At 35.4% G+C, this 20,228-nt stretch overlaps 1 protein-coding gene across 2 annotated transcripts in view; it reads right to left on the reverse strand.

Annotated features, from left to right (window-relative positions):
- The window catches only part of LOC100934201, a 34,837-nt gene extending 21,094 nt beyond the window's left edge, over positions 1-13,743 (reverse strand). For both annotated transcript variants that reach the window (XM_023504980.2, XM_012551129.3), the window contains exons 1-2: positions 13,569-13,743; positions 8,904-8,966 (exon numbers count right to left, since the gene is read on the reverse strand). In XM_023504980.2, the coding sequence (XP_023360748.1) occupies positions 8,904-8,966; positions 13,569-13,682 (177 nt within the window). In that variant the 5' untranslated portion in view covers positions 13,683-13,743. The remainder of the gene's footprint in view (positions 1-8,903; positions 8,967-13,568) is intronic.
- Positions 13,744-20,228: the final 6,485 nt, after the last annotated feature.

Consider the following 20,228-nt stretch of genomic DNA (forward strand, 5'->3'; position numbering starts at 1 on the left):
CAAAAGGTCATTTACTTTCATGGAATTTTCTGTAAATTGTTTTTTGACTCACTTATTCTTTAGAATTATGTTCTTTAATTTCTAATTACTTGTTAATTCTTTAAGGACCTTTTGTCAATTATAATTTTACTGCATTGTTATTAGCAAGCTATGTTTATCATTTCTGCTTTTCTACAATAACTTTTTGGTGAACTTTTGAAAATTGATTCTTTTATTTTAGCATTTTATTTTTCCCCAGTTACATGTAAAAACAATTTTCAACTTTTTTTGGTTTTTTGCTGAGGCAATTGAGGATAAATGACTTGCCTAGGGTCACACAGATAGGAAATATTAAGTGTCTGAGGTTAGATTTAAACCCAGGTCCTCTCCACTTCAGGGCTGGTGTTTTAGCTGTCGTTTAGCATTTCTTTTCAAAACTTCAGGTTCCAATTTTTTTCCCTTCCTCCTTCTCTACCCCCATTTCCATTAAGAAAGCAAGCAATTCCATATAGATTATACATTTGTAGTCATGCAAAACATTTCCATAATAGCCATGTTGTAAAAGAAAACATGGACCAAAAACTCTCCCAAACCCTTTGAGAAAAATAAAGTTTAAAAAAGGGTGCTTCCATCTGCATTTAGATATTAGCAGTTCTTTCTCTGGAGTGTGGATAGCATTTTTCAGAGTTGTCTTAGATCATAGTATTGTTGAGAATAGCTAAATCATTCACCCTGATCATCATAGAACATTGTTGTTACTTTGTGCACATTATATTTCACTTTGTATCAGCTCCTGTAAGTCTTTCAAGGTATTTCTGAAAGCATCCTGCACATATCTGATCCCAATGCTGGTCAATTTTTGTAAAGATACTATATAATACTTCCAGGTATTACCATTCAGCAATCATCTGGAACTAATTACATATAATTTTTCTAAAATTCTATTTAGGTCCTTTTGAAAAATTTTAAAAATTATATTTGTATGGGTCAAAAAGGGGTATAGTAGGGTACCTTACTATTTATTTTCTTATCTATTTTTCCTCTTTTTCTATGGACTTTTCCTTTAAGTATTTATATGCTATGTTATTACATACATGTGTTAAATATTGATATTGATTTATTATGTATAGTATATTTAAGCATAATGTGTTTACTCTGCTTATTTCTTTTTGTTTTATTTAGACTTCAATCCCTGCTTTTTTGAGATCATCTGAAGCATAATAGATTTGTTTCAGCTTCCCTTTCAGATTCTACTTTCTAATCCATTCTATTATTTTTCTCCCTATATGGTGGCTGAGTTCATCCCATTTTCATTTAGACTCATTATTGCTAATTGTGTGTTCTCCTCCATCTTAGTCCTTTAAATTTTTGCTTCTTTTTTGTACATACTACCCTTTCAACAAATAAGAGACGACAGAAGAGAGGGAATTTGCCTGACATTTGCAATCTTAAATGTAAAACAATCTATTTTTTTCTCTGTTGCATCTTTTCTCCTAACCTCACCTTTCTTTCAGAAAAGCCAGGGAGGAAAGAATGACAAGGAAAACTGACACCTTAGAATACAAGGTGAAAAACCCTCTTCAAGTATTGAGAAATTTTTACTCTTTCTTCTTTTAATTTGAATTCTTCTTTCATATCCCTTATTTCAATATTCAAATTTGTTTTGCTTATGATTATTCTCTTCTCTATCCTGTTCTACCTCTAAAATTCCTCTCCAAAAATATTCCTCTCAACCATTCCTCTGTTCCTTACCTTTCATCTTTTTGAGTTTAAAGTATTTCTATATAGAGATATAGGTGTAAAATTGCATTCAATTTTCCTTTAACTCAGAGGTATTGAACAACACCAGGCATCTTGAGCCAGATTAAAACATAATTGGGACACATTTAACAAAATAAGCAAAAATAGAAAAAGACAGAGATAACATTACATTTTAAAATTAAGTTAATGTGTGGTTCCATTTCTATTTGAGTTTAATACCATTACTCCAAATGATTCAGATGAAAGTAAGGATCATAGGATGTTTACATCCCCCACTCCTACTTCCATGATGATAAAGTTTTTGTATGATGTACTTGTATCATACAACAGTGATTTCCCTTTTCCTTTTATCTTTATTTTAGTCTCTCCTTTCTCCTAAGACTAATAAAATGGAACAAAACCATCCACAGACCCTCTGTCATCTTAACCTCTCTTTTTCATCTTTAAAGATAATAGTATTATTAGAAGGCATTTGCTTTTTATCCTTTTATTGTTATGTAAATGACTCATACACTTTTTTAAATTAAACAAAATATGTACCTTTCTATATTTTTCATATATATATTTCCATTTCTAAACTCTTATGTTCTACATCTTTTGTTTCATTTACTTTGGGCTCTCATAATCTTTGTGTTCAGGTCACTTTTTCCTCTTAGAATTTACCTGGATTTGTGGGGGCACTATTCTTTTTGTTGTTGTTGTTGTTATTTATTTATTTATTTATTTATTTTTAAAATTTTAAAAGCCTTTTATTTACAGGTTATATGTATGGGTAACTTTACAGCATTGACAATTGCCAAACCTCTTGTTCCAATTTTTCCCCTCCTTCCCCCCTCCATCCTCCCCCAGATGGCAGGATGACCAGTAGATGTTAAATATATTAAAATATAAATTAGATACACAATAAGTATACATGACCAAACCGTTATTTTGCTGTACAAAAAGAATCAGACTCTGAAATATTGTACAATTAGCTTGTGAAGGAAATCAAAAATGCAGGTGGGCATAAATATAGGGATTGGGAATTCAATGCATTGGTTTTTAGTCATCTCCCAGAATTCTTTTGCTGGGTGTAGCTGGTTCAGTTCATTACTGCTCCATTGGAACTGATTTGGTTCATCTCATTGCTGAGAATGGCCAGGTCCATCAGAATTGGTCATCATATTGTTGTTGAAGTATATAATGATCTCTTGGCCCTGCTCGTTTCACTCAGCATCAGTTCGTGTAAGTTTCTCCAGGCCTTTCTGAAATCATCCTGTTGGTCATTTCTTTTTTTATTTTATTTTATTTTTTTTATTATTATTTTTTTATGAAATAACTTTTTATTGACAGAACCCATGCCCGGGTAATTTTTTACAACATTATCCCTTGCACTCACTTCTGTTCCGATTTTTCCCCTCCCTTCCTTCACCCTCTCCCCAAGATGGCAAGCAGTCCTATACATGTTAGATTACAGTAGATCTTGGATACAATATATGTGTGCAGAACCGAACAGTTTTCTTGTTGCTCAGGGAGAATTGGATTTAGAAGGTATAAATAACCTGGGAAGAACACAAATGCAAGCAGTTTACATTCATTTCCTAGTGTTCTTTCTTTGGGTGTAGCTGCTTCTGTCCATCCTTGATCAATTGAAACTAAGTTAGATCTTGTCTTTGTTGAAGAAATCCACTTCCTTCAGAATACATCCTCATACAGTATCGTTGTTGAGGTATATATGATTTCCTGGTTCTGCTCATTTCGCTTAGCATCAGTTCACGTAAGTCTCGCCAATCCTCTCTGTATTCGTCCTGCTGGTCATTTCTTAACGAACAATAATATTCCATAATATTAATATACCACAATTTATTCAGCCATTCTCCAATTGATGGGCATCCACTCAGTTTCCAGTTTCTGGCCACTACAAAGAGGGCTGGGGGACACTATTCTTGAAAGAAGAAAGTAAACCTTGAAGAAGTTTACTTTCTTTGGTGACTCTCAAATCAAGGTGTTTCCTCTCAGTGCTCAGAGTTATCCTTGATTTGCTCATTGGGAAAGGGCTGTGTTTGGGTTGTTGTGGAGGCCACCTAGTCTTTAGTATAATAGACCAATTAAGCACCTAATTCAAAGTACAACAAGGCTACTTTGGTACTAAGGTTCTGTCTGGGAGCTTCCTCTTGTGACACACAAGGCTCTGGGATCTTTCCTTATTATAGATTCTGCCTGGAGTTGATCCCTGCTGCTCCTGTTATTGAGCTCAGGGATCACTCTAATGCTGGGATCACAGAACATGTTTCAGGGACTATTTAATTGGATTTTTTCAGGGACCTTTCTTCCACAGCTTAGCTTTGGCCACAGATAGCCTACTGGACCTGCTTGGAATGACTTGTCTGGTTCTCTCTGCTAAACTAGGGTTGAATTCAGGCCTGTTGAGACTGGAAAGACCTCAGGCTCTGTTTTTCTTAGATCAGAAGTGCAGGTCCAGACTCCTCCTATGGACTGGAAAGTCTTGAGATTGCTGCGCTCTTTTCATACTGGGCTCAGACATATAGCCACAGATTTAGGAAAGGCTCTAGTGCTGTTTGGCTTAGACAGGGAATTCCCAGAATTCCTCAAAGTTTCTCTCCTGCAGCAGTGGCCAAGGGAGCAGGTTCAAATTTAGCTGGGCCTGGGCTTTAAGGAGTTAAGTCAAGAAGTGTTGAAACTGCCAAGAAGACTTCAGAATCCTTTTGTGCTCTACCTTTGATCTGTGCCACTGGTCTATCCCAGGATCTCTGTCAGACTCCTGAGGTCAGTGTCCACTTAGTTTAGTAGAGTGGTACATTACTAATCCTGCATGGAATTTTTTAAGGGATCAGAGTCTTCCTACAATCTTACCTGGTTATTTATGTTTTATTATTTTCTCATATCTCAGTGCAGTACATATCTATTTCTGATCATACATTTCCTGAGCAATATCTTTTCTAACATTTATGTGGCATAAGCTATTTTCAGAAATATGATCATCTCTCATTGCCTTTTGAATCACCTGAATTTCTTTTTCTTTTTGAGATTTTGGTGTTCCAATATTCATAATCTTGTAGCAACATCAGAAGAACATTTGTGTTGAAAAGTGGGCCTTTGCACCCAATTTTAACTCATCCTGTTTTCTCCTTTCTTAATTCTGGGCCCACCTAATTTTCCATCTTTGTTGCCTCTCCTCAATATATGTGCTGATCTACTAACTAAATGGATTTTCTATCAAACTATATAATATAATCTGAGCAAAAGGCATTTTTTAGGTATATAGTTTTCTTTGTATGAATTTTAGGCTTACTTCTTTTGGATAACGATGACTTTCATTGATGAGGTTATGTAATATTCTGGGGCTTGGCACAATCAGTGCAGTATTTCCCATAAACTATTTCATCCTATATATGGAAACTGTATTCTATTTGGATAGTATACGAGACATGGGACAGTACATATCACTTTGTTTTAAGCCTTGAATGATATGAGAGTCACTAAAAAGTAATATGTCTGCATTTGTTAAGCAATCTTTTAAGAAACATGCATAATTCCTTACTGAAGAAGAAACTCTAAATTTGTGTTTTGTTTGATTGAGTCAAATTCTTTTTTGCTATCAATGAACAATAAATATAGTGGAATCTTGTATGACCAAAAAGATGTGAGATCTTGTAAATAATAAATGAACAACGAGGCAATCAAATCTGTTAGCATTTTTAAAAATTAATGCAGGCTTTTTACTAGAAGGTCTCAAAAATGCCCAATTGTTATTTCCAACTTCATCTTCCTCAGTGCCATTTTTTTGCATAGCTCATAGAGGATGGAAGTGTTAAAAGTCCAAATGTTATGTTCCTTTGTTACTGATGACAAAAATAAATCATTATAGAAAACAATGAGCAGCAGTCACCAAAACCATTTGGTATTGGCTAAGAAATAGATTAGTTGATCAGTGGAACAGGTTAGTTTCACAAGACAGAATAGTCAACTATAGCAATCTAGTGTTTGACAAACCCAAAGATCCTCACTTTTGGGATAAGAATTCATTATTTGACAAAAACTGCTGGGATAACTGGAAATTAGTATGGCAGAAATTAGGCATGGATCCACACTTAACACCGTATACCAAGATAAGATCAAAATGGGTCCATGATTTAGATATAAAGAACGAGATTATAAATAAATTGGAGGAACATAGGATAGTTTATCTCTCAGACCTGTGGAGGAGGAAGAACTAGACGAACTAGAGACCATTATTGATCACAAAATAGAAAATTTTGATTACATCTAATTAAAAAGCTTCTGTACAAACAAAACTAATGCAAACAAGATTAGAAGGGAAGCAACAAACTGGGAAAACACCTTCACAGTTAAAGGTTCTGATAAAGGCCTCATTTCCAAAATATATAGAGAATTGACTCTAATTTATAAGAAACCGAACCATTCTCCAATTGACAAATGGTCAAAGGATATGAACAGACAATTTTCAGATGATGAAATTGAAACTATTACCACTCATATGAAAGAGTGTTCCAAATCATTATTAAGCAGAGAAATGCAAATTAAGACAACTCTGAGATACCACTACACACCTGTCAGATTGGTTAAGATGACAGGAAAAAATAATGATGATTGTTGGAGGGGATGCGGGAAAACTGGGACATTGATACATTGTTGGTGGAGTTGTGAATGAATCCAACCATTTTGGAGAGTAATCTGGAATTAAGCCCAAAAAGTTATCAAACTGTGCATACCCTTTGACCCAGCAGTGCTACTACTGGGCTTATATCCCAAGGAGATACTAAAGAAGGGAAAGGGACCAGTATGTGCCAAAATGTTTGTGGCAGCCCTGTTTGTAGTGGCTAGAAACTGGAAAATGAATGGATGCCCATCAATTGGAGAATGGTTGGGTAAATTGTGGTATATGAATGTTATGGAATATTATTGTTCTGTTAAGAAATGACCAGCAGGATGAATACAGAGAGGCTTGGAAAGACTTACATGAACTAAGTGAAATGAGCAGAACCAGGAGATCATTATATACTTCAACAACGATACTGTATGAAGATGTAATCTGATGGAAGTGGATTTCTTTGACAAAGAAACCTAATTCAGTTTCAATTGATCAATGATGGACAGAAGCAGCTACACCCAAAGCAAAAACACTGGGAAATGAATGTAAATTGTTTGCATTTTTTTTTTCTTCCCGGGTTATTTTTACCTTCTGAATCCAATTCTCCCTGTGCAACAAGAGAACTGTTTGGTTCTGTACACATACATTGTATCTAGGATATACTACAACATATTCAACATATATAGGACTGCTTGCCATCTAGGGGAGGGGGTGGAGGGTGGGAGGGAAAAATCGGAACAGAAGTGAGCGCAAGGGATAATGTTGTAAAAAAATTACCCTGGCATGGGTTCTGTCAATAAAAACTTATAAAAAAAATAAACATATATGCAACAAAAATAAAATAAAATAAAATAAAAAATAAAGATACAAAAAAGAAGAAAACAATGAGAGATGTATTCCACTTTTTTGCATCTACTTTTTGCCCTCCTGCTAATTTTATTCATGAGTAGTTGTAGGATTTTTTGAGCAATTTGTATCTCATACAGTTATTGCAAATATATCTTGTTGTTTTTGCTTTCATGATAAGATTATGTCAACTTCTTTGCTTGTCTCTCCAAAGGGAATCTGTGAGTCACTACTCCATTTAGTGCACCTTTCTTTTGTCTTCTGTTTTTCTTTTTTTTGAGAATGTCAATATGAGAATGTCCAGTTCTTTCAATAGTATGTTAAATTGTTGGCCACTGGACAAAGACAAGTTTCAAGTACCTGCATTCAGTTTAATATTTATAGATGAACTACAAATTCTTTGATTCTTGTCACCTTCAACCAAATGTTCTGCTACTTCATCACCCTCACAGTTTAGGTGGAAGGGATTCACAGTGGACTGAGGGTCATTTTATGCTTTTTTTTTTGAATCATTGATTGCTATGGCCCTCTAACATCCATAACTTGGTGGTCAGTCTCTTAAAGAGAATTCTTTTGGTCATAGAACAGTAGACTTGAGTTATCACTGGGGCTTTATTAGCGTGATAGAACTTGTCAGAACTCTCATGCTTTTTTCTTTTTCTTTTTGGATACACTTTGAGTGTAATCATTAGCCATGGCAGCCAGGCTCTGCAGAAGCCATGGGGCATTAGAATGCAATTAACAAGTGAGAGAGTCAGCTAGGCTATGCAGCCCAATACAAGTCCAACATCACTTCAAGAATCAAAGTAACAACTAGACTAATAGAAAGGCTAATGCTAGAAATATAAAAGGTAACAGAATCTAGTGATTAGCCAGGAAAATGTGATTTTAGTTTGGAAATAATGAGTTAAGGTCAAGGGGGCTCTGTGCTAAACAGGGTCAGGATAACTTTGAAGGAGAAATAGCAGCTTCAGCTAATAGCATTTATATGGTGCTTTAAGGTTAGCAATGCATTTTACCATATTATTTCATTTGATCTTTTCAACAGTCCTCTGAGGTAAGTGAGGCCAGTTTTACAGATGAAGAAATTGAGACTTAAAGATTAGTATCTGAGGCAAAATTAGAATTCACTTTCTCCTGATTCAAAGACCAGTGCTCTATCAATCTACTGTATCACTTTGCTTCACCTGAAGAATTAACCCTAATCAGTGGCATTTTATGGCAGCAGTGTGCTCCCTGCATGCCACTTCCCTGTCCATCTCTGCTCAGCGGAAGGCCAATGTAGTCATATATAAATGGATTAATTGGTTTACTCTCTTTGATGAGGGAAATTATATAACCAGGTTGGGCTTATCTTCATCCCATGGCAGCATAGGAATATTGTTCCAAAGCATATTGTTATGGTTTGGGGGGGATGGTAACATCCCCCAAACACAGAATAGGAACTTTACCTAGCTTTTTTCCTTCTCAAGACTGAACTATTTCATGGTTCTGGAGCACAACTCATTTTGGGATGGGTAATTCAAACCCTGAGAGGTTGATGAACTCTTGTCTCCCCACTAATACTCTCCATTTCCCCCAGAGTTTATGGCTCCCTCCACAGCCTGCCCTCCCCCAATGCCATCATCCACAGCTCTTTTCCAGTTCCTCAACTTCTGTTATGACCTTTAACCCTTTTTGACTTTCAACCCATTTTCAAACTTACTTCACTCAATCCTGTGTAAGCACCAGTTATAAAGAATTGTCTCTTCATTTTCTTGGGCTTGTCCTGTAGGAATGGAGAAGGGAGGTAGAGCTTGTACACATGTTAAAGTGAATGGGGATTATGGGAACCCTGGGTATGAGTCTCAAGGAAGTTTATAATAATGTTTGAATATTTTCTCATTGGTCATCAGACTCAGCACCAAAAATGAAGGCGTGAATCTTCATCCCCCAAGCACTTCTCAATACCTGACATACAGGCATTAAAATTGAATTAATTGAATTTTTAAAATTGAATTAATATGTGTTTTGAGGGCTGCTATATTATTTTTGTCTTTGTAGCCTCAGCATCTTGCACATTGCCTGCCACATAGTGAACATTTAAAATAGGGTTAATATTTTATTGATTGATTTTACATACACTTTTCTGTCTCCTCTCTTGTTTCTGTCTCTTTCTGCCTCCTTTCTTCCCTCTCTTTCACCCTCTCCCCTCTCTTTCCTTATAGATCTCCTTCTCTATTTTGCCTTTTTCTGTTTTTCTATATGACTTTTCCATATTCTCTCTTTCTCCTTCTCTCCACTCTTTCTTTGTATATGCACACAAAAGAGAGGCATTGAATATAGTTACTGTGTTAGAACAATTATCAACAGTAGTGACAAAATCACTGGTACCTCTGTGCCTTGTGTTTTTGTACTTCCAGTACCCCAAATTTGACAAGAAAGGAAATAAATTCTAGTGTTTACTGTGAATTTGCACATAACAAAGAAAAGCAATTCACCAATAAACATTTATTAAATACTCATTATGTATCAGACACATTAGAATGTATATTAAAACATACACATGCATATAGAAACACATATATGTGTACCCAAAGATGCATCTACATAATATATATATGTATGCATATATACATATATATACATGCACATATATATTCATATTAAAACATATAAAATAAATACATAGTAGAAGGAAGGTAATTTTAGAAGGGATGGCACCAAAAGATGAAAGAACCAGGGAAGGAAGAGAAAAGGGGGAATGACCTCCTAGAGGAAGTAGCACTGGAGTCTTAAAGAAAATCAAGGATTCTTAGAATCAGATTTTGGAATGCAGGCATTCCAAGCATTGGGAATAGACAGTATAAAGGATTTTATACTTCCATTTACAATGGAAGATGGAGTATCTTGTGTAAAGAACAGAAAGTAGGTCAGTGTGGCTGGACTGTAGAATGCATGGAGGAAAGTAGAACGGAAGAAGATTGGAAAGGTAGGAAGGAACCATTTTGTAAAGAGCTTCAAATGTCAAATGATTTTGCATTTGATCGTAGGGGCAATAAGAAGTGACTGAAATTTATTGGGGGGGGGGCAGGATGCTGTTGCCAGACATCTGTCATAGGAAAATTACTTTGGCAGCTGTGTGGAGACTGGATTGGAGTGAAGAGAAACTTGAGGCAGGGAGACCAGTTTGAAGGTTATTGTGTTCAGTCAACAAGTGATGAAGTTTGAACTAAGATGATAGTTATATGAAGGTAGGGAGAGTTATTGAAGAACTGTTGTAGAGAAAGAATTGTAAGATTTGGCAACTGTTCATATATGTGGAGTGTTTGAGGAGAGGATTTGAGGGCAAAGACAAGATTCTAAACTTGGGTATTGCTCTTGATAATAATAGAGCAATTCAGAAGAGGAGAAAGTTAGGGGGAAGGATAGAAGAAAAGTTGTTTTGTACATTTTGATTTTGAGATAACCATAAGATTTCTAGCTCAAATTGTCCATCAGGCAGTGGGTGAATCATGAAGAACCTCAGGAGAGATTAGAGTTGGATAAATAGATTTAGGAATCATCAGCCTAGAGAGGACAATCATGGATACTACTCAAATGAGAGTGTAGAAAGAAAAACCAAGAGAGGCATCTTGGGGTAGAATCTTGGGAAGAACACTCATAGTTAGTGGATATGGCAAACAAAAGATTCAATAAAGGAAAATGATCAGAGAATAGACACAAAAGGGAGAGGGACAGGGAGAAGGAGAGGGAGAGGGAAAGGGAGAGAGGGGAAAGGAGAGAGAGAGGGGATTCAGAAACAGAGAGAGACAGAGAGAAAGAGATGAGAGTGAAAGAGAAAAAGAGAGAGAGAAAAGGGACAGACAGATACACTCATATACACATACACAAACTCAGACAGAAGCAGAAGCAGAGGCAGAAGAGGGTCAGTCATAGAAACCCAAAGAAAAGAGAAAAGAGAATCCAGGATGAGAAGGTAGTCAGCAGTGTCAAGAATTTCAGATGGGCCAAGAATGCTGAGCCTGGAGAAGAGGCTGTCATATTAAGCAATTAAGAGATTGGTAGTAAATTAGGAGAGAAGAGAAATCAGATGCCAAATTGTAGAAGGCTTCACAGAACTGAGAAGAGTAAGCAGAAGCACTGATTGTGGATGCTTTTTTCAAGGAAAGTGTTTAGCTGAGCAGGGGAGGAAAGATATCAGAAAATACCAAATAAACACAGCAGGATCTGATGAGAGTTTCAAGGATGGCACAGATTTGGGCCTGCTTAAAAGCTGGAGCTGGTCTCAGGGGCAGCTCCACTCTCTTATACCTACCAATGGGCTTGACAAAATGAAACTGCAAAATACTCATTGAATGTCAGTTTACAACTATCTTTTGCTTTCCTAGTCCCATCTTCACCTCCTTGGCAGTTTGAGTTTTTCTTTTACCTCCCTCTGATTCTTCCCAGCTGGATGTTTTCACACTGGGGTTTATCCAGTGCTCTCTGGATCTGAATGAGGGAATGAAGGGCTTAGGCCTCATAAAATACTAGCACACAATAATGAAGTTTGGAATTTTAATGGGAGCCTGCACTCTGGGAAGCTCAAAAGGGAATTTAGAGCCTTGAATTATCTCATATGTAGTAAGTTGAATTGTTGAGAAATCTAGCTCTGATCACTTTATCCCATAACTCTCAGCATTTCCTCTTTCCCCTACTCGGCTAGTTCTGAACTTGTTCAGTGTAGTCTTAGTTTGATAACTTTGGAGGAATTCCATATTCTACCAGTTGCTCCTCATTTATTCCTCCTTCCTAATTGCATCTGTTCCTTATTTCCATAGAGATCTATTTTCCTGAGATACAGCTGGGCTTAGGAAGGAAGAGAAGGGAATAACTATTTACACAGTGCCTATGAATACCAGGCACTGTGTTAAACATTTAAAAAAATACACTTGATTATAATAGATTGAATATTATATAACATTGTATAAAATAGTCTACATAATCAATGTTATATATTACATTTACATAACATATTACCTATGTGATTATAATGATGTCTCAATAGGAGACACTGACAGAGATTCCCCTTTCTTACCTAGGTTTGTCTGTGTCTAATTCTGGGGGTAATTGAATTTCAACATGTTAGAATAATATAGTCCATAGACAAGAATTCTTACCATACAATTAGGTCAGACATTTATTGTTGGTTAGTTGGGAGGACCTTAGTGGCTAGGCCTGAGGACTCAACTTGTCAGTGAAGGTTTGTGGTGGGGAGGAAGGATTCAGAACTCTTGGATTACAGAAATAAATTCTCTTATAAGTTTTTGTTCCAAGATGTATTATCCCTTTCCTAACTCTCCTCTCCCTACCCATCCTCTAAGGTCCATCTCTAAGCCCAGATAAGGTAGTATAATAAGCCTCTTATTAATATACTACACTAATATTATCAATATTTCAAAGACTGGAGATTTCATTGATGTGAGTAATCCCTCTCCCATTTCAGATAGAGAAAGCTCCACAATTTAATCAATGAATTGCTGGAAAATAAATTTAATACCTGGTGACCAATCTGGACATGAGACTCCCAATATTGACTAAAGCTGGCCCTAAAGAAAATGAACACTATTTGGGCAAAAATTTTCCAGCTTGGGAAAATCTGTTAGAAGTGTGCTCTTCCAGAGCCCAGAGTCCCCTGCAGAAATTAATGAAGCTCTACACTATAGCCTGACAGGAAGATGTTATACTTAGTTCCCCAATATGCTCAGAAAATTCAGTTAAATTCCATATTTCAATTTCTGGTAGTAAAATGAAATCAACCCATTATTTGATTTGTGGGATTGCTGGTTAGAAGAAACAGAAAGTCACAGTTTCTAGCATCTTTGGATCCTATAACTTGCCGAAGAGGAATAGATATCAAGCACCTTTTCAGAGGGGACAAGGCTTTGTGTTTATTGAAGATAAGGGATATGTACATGAGGGATCCCTAGATTAGAGGTTAAAAGCTGGTAAATATTTAACTAGGACACATTTTAAAGTTTAATTTGCATTATCAATGTTCTTTCTATTATTTTCTTAAGTTTAGACCTTCTACAAAACAATCAAGCACTAATTTGCAGTGCTTCCAGATTCTCTAGGTGTAAATGTTCACATTGAAAATTAAATAATCTGCACCCCTGGGCATTTCAACTGCTTCCAACACTTGGAACTTCTGGGTTAGGCGTTAGTGGGTCTGCCAGAATCTTTTTTCTCTCAAATAACTTTAAGAACGGTGAGAAAGTGGGGATTCTTGTATTTTCTGTCTTCCTTCCAGTCTCAGACTCTACTTCTGCCTCCCTGCCAGCCTTCACCCTCAGCAGACACTCCATTCTTCCCACCTCCTAGGGCCTCAATCCCGACAATCACATACCTGTACCTCCTTTTTCTCCTCGATTTGTTCTCTCCCCATGGAGACTTTTCCCAGGGGAGTCCCAGCCACTCCCAGGGCAATCCCTGCCACCAAGCTCAGAAGCCACAGTCTCATTTTAGCCTCTTTACAGCTAGGTGCAGAGCCAGCTTAGACTAGCATTCTGGCTCCTCCCTGGGATAGGACAGTGACCTGGCCTTTGGTTGTTTTGCTGTTCTTTGTGGGAGGTGTCAGAGTTTTAATTATAAACCATCTTTCATTTCTCTAATTTCACGAAAGACCTTTACAGAGATGGAATTATAGGGATACTCATGGCTCCTGGGACAAGCATAGGTAGTCAGTGAAGGCAGGCAAAGTTTTCATTGAGTTTGTGTCCGATGCTTGGTTTTTGCTTGTAGATATTTTGGAGCCATTTTCTTCTGGATTTGTGTCTTCAATGTTGGATTATTCTAGGCTCTTAGAGACAGACTGGAAATTTGCAGACTTTGAATGCTCTTAAAGAAGTCTGATCCAGAGCAAAGTCTGATTTCTACCCCCTTGGTTTGAGCCTCAGATTCACTTGGAATAACTGAATATAACTGAATGATAAGATGCTTCTGGGCTCAGCTCCCATCAGTCAGCTAGAATGTTTTGTATGTTCTGGATGATGGAATTATAGGTTTCCTTTAGCCTGGGATTCCTGCCCTAGTTATTCCTCTACTACCCCAGCACCTCTCTTTTTGGGAATACTAACTCTGAGGCAGGTCTTTTTTTCAAGTCCACCCTGGATCTCTAACCTGGAACTGGGTGACAAAGTTATCATTTGACCCCTCACCCTGTTGCAGTAGCTTCATATAGATCTGGGGGTACCCTAGTATGGGTCTTCCTTTTACCTTGGTATACAGCCTTTTTTGAACATGAGTGCTCCTTCTGGTGTGCTTCCGGCATAACCTGTCTCCAGACCTTTCTGTCTGTCTCCCTATGTCAACTTTTTCTTGATCTCCCCACCAAGATATGGTCTAGTGCATTTTTTAAGTGTATGGGAGCTTGGTACATTGCTCTCTCACATTCCACCATCTTGCCTCTGTCTCTGGACGCATTCTCTTGGAAAGAAATTACTGGTAATGACTGATAATGGCTTAAAGCTACACAGGGAAAAAGCATCAGGATTCCTAGAGATGTCAGACTCCCTCCATGGATTCCCTTTCTATGTCTGTGCTCTGATCTCTGGAGAGAGAAGGAAAAGTGGGCTGCAGAAAATTTACCGGAAAAGATATCATTGGGCTGTACCCTACTACAATGCAAGGGAGAAAAAACTGAATTAGGAGTCAGAGGAATCCTCCCCTCTCATTCCACCAGTTTCTTCATCTGTAAAATGAGGGGGTTGGATTATATGGCCTCTAAATTCTCTTAGGATCTTGTGATTTTGTGACTCAAAAAACAGTTACAAAGACCCAGAGAGAAGTCAGAGGGAATGACTTAGTTTTCTTACTCAGGGAAAAGAATAAGAAGGTGAAAATTTGTAAACAGAGAATTGCTCTCCTAGTTGGAACCTCTGCTACTTTGTTGCCCTGGACATTGAGTCCTTCCACTCATAGTGGAGGAGTGGAGGATTTGTCTTGGCAAGAGAAGATATAGAAGGGGAAAGGACATGGAAATGCTAAGAATAACTACATTTGTGTAATTGCTAGAGGTATAGGGCAGATGCCCTATTCCTTATCCATGCAACAAACTCTATTAACTCCCAGCCAGGAACCGTAGTCCCTGTCTGGATGTTGAGGTTGTGAATTATTAACAGCAAGTGCCATAGTACAGCTAGGTCATGGAATCCTTAGGAGCCCCTGATCCCAGGGTTTAGGGAAGGAGTAAAGCTGGGCTTAGAGCTGGGGTTTGAGATGGATTGAGAGGTATCCTTTAAGTGAGCAAGGCTGAATGAAGGGTCTAAACTCTATTGAGCTACGTAGTAACCAGGGCATCACTGGAAAAGACTGTGTAATGGAGGATGAAGAAAAGAGATGCAAATTGTGATCAAACAAGGGAAAGTGATAACAATGTATACATTTGACTGAAGGCAAAGGGGTAGACCAGGGAGAGAGGAGAAAGCTTCAGCCTCTGCCTATAGAAGTTGAGGGGATTGAGATCTGACATGAAGCATTCAAAAAAAAAATTTTTTTTTTGTCCTGTCCTATTCTTTGTGATTCCTGGCAAAGTTATTGGGGGTGGTTTGCCATTTCCTTCTCAATAATTTTACAGATGAGAAAACTGAGGCAAAAAGGATTAAATGATTTGCCTAAGGTCACATAGTGTTTCCGGTTAGATCTGAATTCAGATCTTTCTGATTTCAGGCTCAATGTTCTACCTGCTCACCACCTAGTTGCCCCACGAAGATTCTAGCCATTGCTAGAAGGAGTTTAATGAACATGGACCCTCTTCAGATTATTTATTTAGGGGGAGGATTATGGGTTTAACTGTTGTTAATTGGCCACTGGATCTTGGGAATGTGAGTAGGAGAGGAGAGGTAGAATCTTATTTTCATACTTGAAGTTGATGTGATTTTCATGGAATGACTGCTCCCTCCACTGGTAAACACTGCAACATCTCTACCCTTAGCAGATCATGGATTCTTAACCCATGATCTGATGAAATTGTTTTTGTTTTTGTTTGTATTTAACATTATGATAGCTCTGTTCTAATAAAATTTATCATAGTGCTATGTATTTTATTTTACCAATTTAAAAACATTATTTGAATACTGAGTTTAAAGGCTTTACCAGTTTGGCAAAGGGGTCTGTGACATAAAAATGCTTAAGACTTACTCCAATATATACTTTTTGAGAACATCTGTAGGGCAAGAATTCATCTTTCAGTGATGAACCTCTAGAAAACTAAGGTAACAGATGTTACAGGGCCAGGATGCAAAGCTTTTCTGCCTTCATAGAATAGAATAATTTACATTCTGTTGATATGACCTTCAAGAACCCAGAATCAACTCCATGTCTTGATGAGATATTAGATAGATATTAGATTAGGACTTTAGTAAAGGAATCGAACACCTATAAAATGCTAATGCTGATCTATACATTATCATAGTGTCAGGTTCCATTCCTCCAGATGTCATATCTATAAGGTAATAGTTTCCAATGTTATTTGTTCCTGGAACCTTTTTCAAGAATAATAACAAGCTATATTTTGAACCCTCAGGATAATTTAATGTAGTATTACTACATGTGAATACTCTTTTATCTTAATAAATTGCTTATGATGATTGCAATGTTTTGCCCTTCAAATTTCCAAAATAAAATTTGCATTCTATGATTCATTATAAATAAAATGTTATTCTATACATAATTGTGAAAATTCTAAGATTATAAAAACTATAAAAATGTTACAAATATTTTATGTGGGATATTCTTTAAGAATTAAAAGAAGCAATCTAGCAAGACTATATATGATTATTATCTATAAAATTTCATATTATATATCTTTATCTTTTACATTTTATTGAGTATAATAACACTTTAGTGAAATAGCTTAGAAGGTGTTTAACAAAACATAATAATCATATATAAATTTAACTTAAATGTTGGACTTTTTAATATATACAAAGGCTTGCAATATTTAACTCAAAACCAGACAAGCTGTCTTAAATGTGGTTCAGCATTATGTTTATTTTTTAATTTAAATTTAAGACAGGAATATAGTGAACATACTTACATAGTAGACAATAATGGGGAAATTTTACAAATTCTCTTGCTGCAAGATAGAATTTTTGTATTTATTTTAACCAAACATTTATGATTATAATTTTTAAATGCTACTTTCAGTTCAAAATCTGTTTACATGTCAATTAAATTTTCATTTTCAACTAATATTAGTTCATCAGATAAGGGAAGTAAAGAATCTACCAAAAGGATTGCAAATCCAATTTAATTTATTGAGAATTTCAGGAAAATTAAAAGCCATTTCTAAATATTTCAGATAATCATGGGTGTCTTTCTTGACAGTGTGATCAAAAGACAATTTTCTAAAGAGAAATTCCATAATTCACAAAGCATGCAGTTCTGTTCTCAACTGTGTGGTTCTAAATTTTTAGTTTCTTAATCATATTTTTTATTTGTCCTAAACATTGGTTGTGTTTGTATTTATACCCTGTAATGATGTTTTGAGTTAATTTCTTTATTTTAAAAAAATCTGTTATGTTAATATTTGTAGCACATCGTATCACTTTTATATTTTTTCAGATAAAAAAAAAAGATGGTTAGTGCAAAGGACAACTGATTCTTCTTTCATTTGTAGTAGATGAATAATAACTCTGCTACCAGAAAGTCACTTCATACCTTTGTGCTAGAAGTTGAATATGCTCCTGCCATCTCGCTACATAAAAAACAAACAATTGAGAATTAATGGTTTTTGATTTTATAAAATTTATTATTTTGGCAGCCTCACTCAGTTCACTTGAAAGTTATTGTGGTTTTTTGAAAGCTCAAACTTATTTGTGTGTGCTACAGTGTTTCCATATTACACTTGTATTAAGTTTTTAAACATATAAAACAGTACCTCAAAATCCCCCAGTTACTGATTTTGTTGTATCTGTGCATATTCTATAACAAGAGAATAAACTGATTTGTTTTACTTCAGAGTATGAATTAATTAGATCAAAAAATGTCTACCAGCTGTTTATCTTGTTACCTGATTACAAAATAGTATATTTTTTTCCACTTTCCTATCATGTAATTATCTTACAAATACAATTAAAGTTGTCAGGTATAAACAACAATGGTCTTTTCTAATTGCAAACTATAAATGTCACTTTTTGGAACACTTTCTATAATGACTGATTCAATATAATCAGACATATTGAGTATCCAATGAAACAATGTATTATTATTAGAAACTTTTTCATGGATTCATCTCCAAATTAACACTTGAAAATTGTTTTGACACATGGAAAAATTAATTTTCTCACAATGATATCAGTCCATTGTTTTTTGTACTTTCATAATTAAATATGATCCTTAAATTGAATTTTTACTTTTTTGTTTATTCATAGCAATAAAAGAATCAATATTGTAGGTTTTCAAATTTTATTCTTTTTATTTAAAAATCAATAATTTTATCAATGAAACTTTTATGTTTTGATTGTAAATTTTGAGGCAAAGGAGAAATTATCTTATTTATAAGAAATCAAAAAATTACATATACAGTCACACTATTCCTTATAACATTATTCCCCCAAAATGAAAAAAAAAGTACAAATTCTTGCTTATGTTTCTTTATTCATTAAATTATTTCAACTACTCTTTGAATACAGTTGTCTAATTTCCAGGGTTATGCTGGAGATAGCTTGAACTGACTTTTGAGAGCTGATTATTAAATTTTCATTGTGAATATTTATACCTTGGAAATTAATAAATGCATCTCTTTATGTTTTGTTTAATGTCTAGACTTAAAAATTATGGAGAAAAATTTAATAATGCAGATTAAATGTACTTCAAATTGTAAGTACATTTTTCTCCCCAAAGAATCAGTTTTTAAACATTTACCAGTATATTCTTGTGTCTAGACAGTTTTGAGTCCACCTCTAGTATAGAGCTGTCTTACTCCACCACTCCCAAATACAATACAGCATAGAAGATGTTAATTTATAGCGTTCTAAGTCAATATGTGGCTCACAAGACTCCATTTCTATTTGAGTTTGATACCATTGATCAGATCCACATCTCATTCTTCATAATAATATAAAAATACTTTATCAAAGCTTTGCTAAGATCTAGGAAAACCATATCTACAACATTCCCTTCAGTTACTAGCTTAATAATCTTGTTAAAATTTGAAAATAAGGTAAGGCTGGCATGAATTGTTTAAAGCTTAAAAAAAATCCTAATAAAGATTTAATTTTTTTCTGCCACTCACATATGTTCCATTGAGGGGAAAATAAAACTCTTATAACAAATATGCATTATTAAGTAAAACAAATTCCTATGCTGTTCATGCCCAAAAATATTTCATTCTTTATCTTACCAAATCACCCTTTTTTTTTAACTCTCTCTTTTTTTTTTTTTAGCTTTTTAAAATTTTTTATTCTAGCTTTTTATTGACAGAACATATGCATGGGTAATTTTTCAACATTGTCCCTTGTAATCACTTCTTTTCCAGCTTTTTCCTTCCTTCCCTCCATCCCTTCTTCTAGATGGCAGGCAGTCTCAGACATGTTAAATATGTAAAAGTATATCTTAAATGCAATTTATGTGTACATATTTGTACAGTTCTCTTGTTGCACAAGAAAAATCACATTCAGAAAGGTTAAAAATAAACTGGGAAGAAAAACAAAAATGCAAGTAATCCACATTCATTTCCCAGTATTCTTTCTCTGGGTATAGCTGATTCTCTCCATCATTAATCAATTAAAACTGAATTGGATCGTCTCATTGCTGAAGATATCCACTTCCATCAGAATTTATACTTATATAGTATTGTTGTTGAAGTCTATAATGCAAATCACCCTTTCTTTTAGAAGATGAGTAGCTTGTTTCCTTGTCAGTCCTCTGGAATTGTGATTATAAGACAATACAAGAGTATATAAATAAATATTTAACAACCAGAGAGGAAAATGTATGCACATTTTAATTTTCACCTGCATTTTTAACATTTTCTTAAGTCTAGACCAACAAGAAAACAGCACAT

This window comes from Sarcophilus harrisii, chromosome 5, assembly GCF_902635505.1.
Source record: "Sarcophilus harrisii chromosome 5, mSarHar1.11, whole genome shotgun sequence".
Lineage (NCBI taxonomy): Eukaryota > Metazoa > Chordata > Mammalia > Dasyuromorphia > Dasyuridae > Sarcophilus > Sarcophilus harrisii.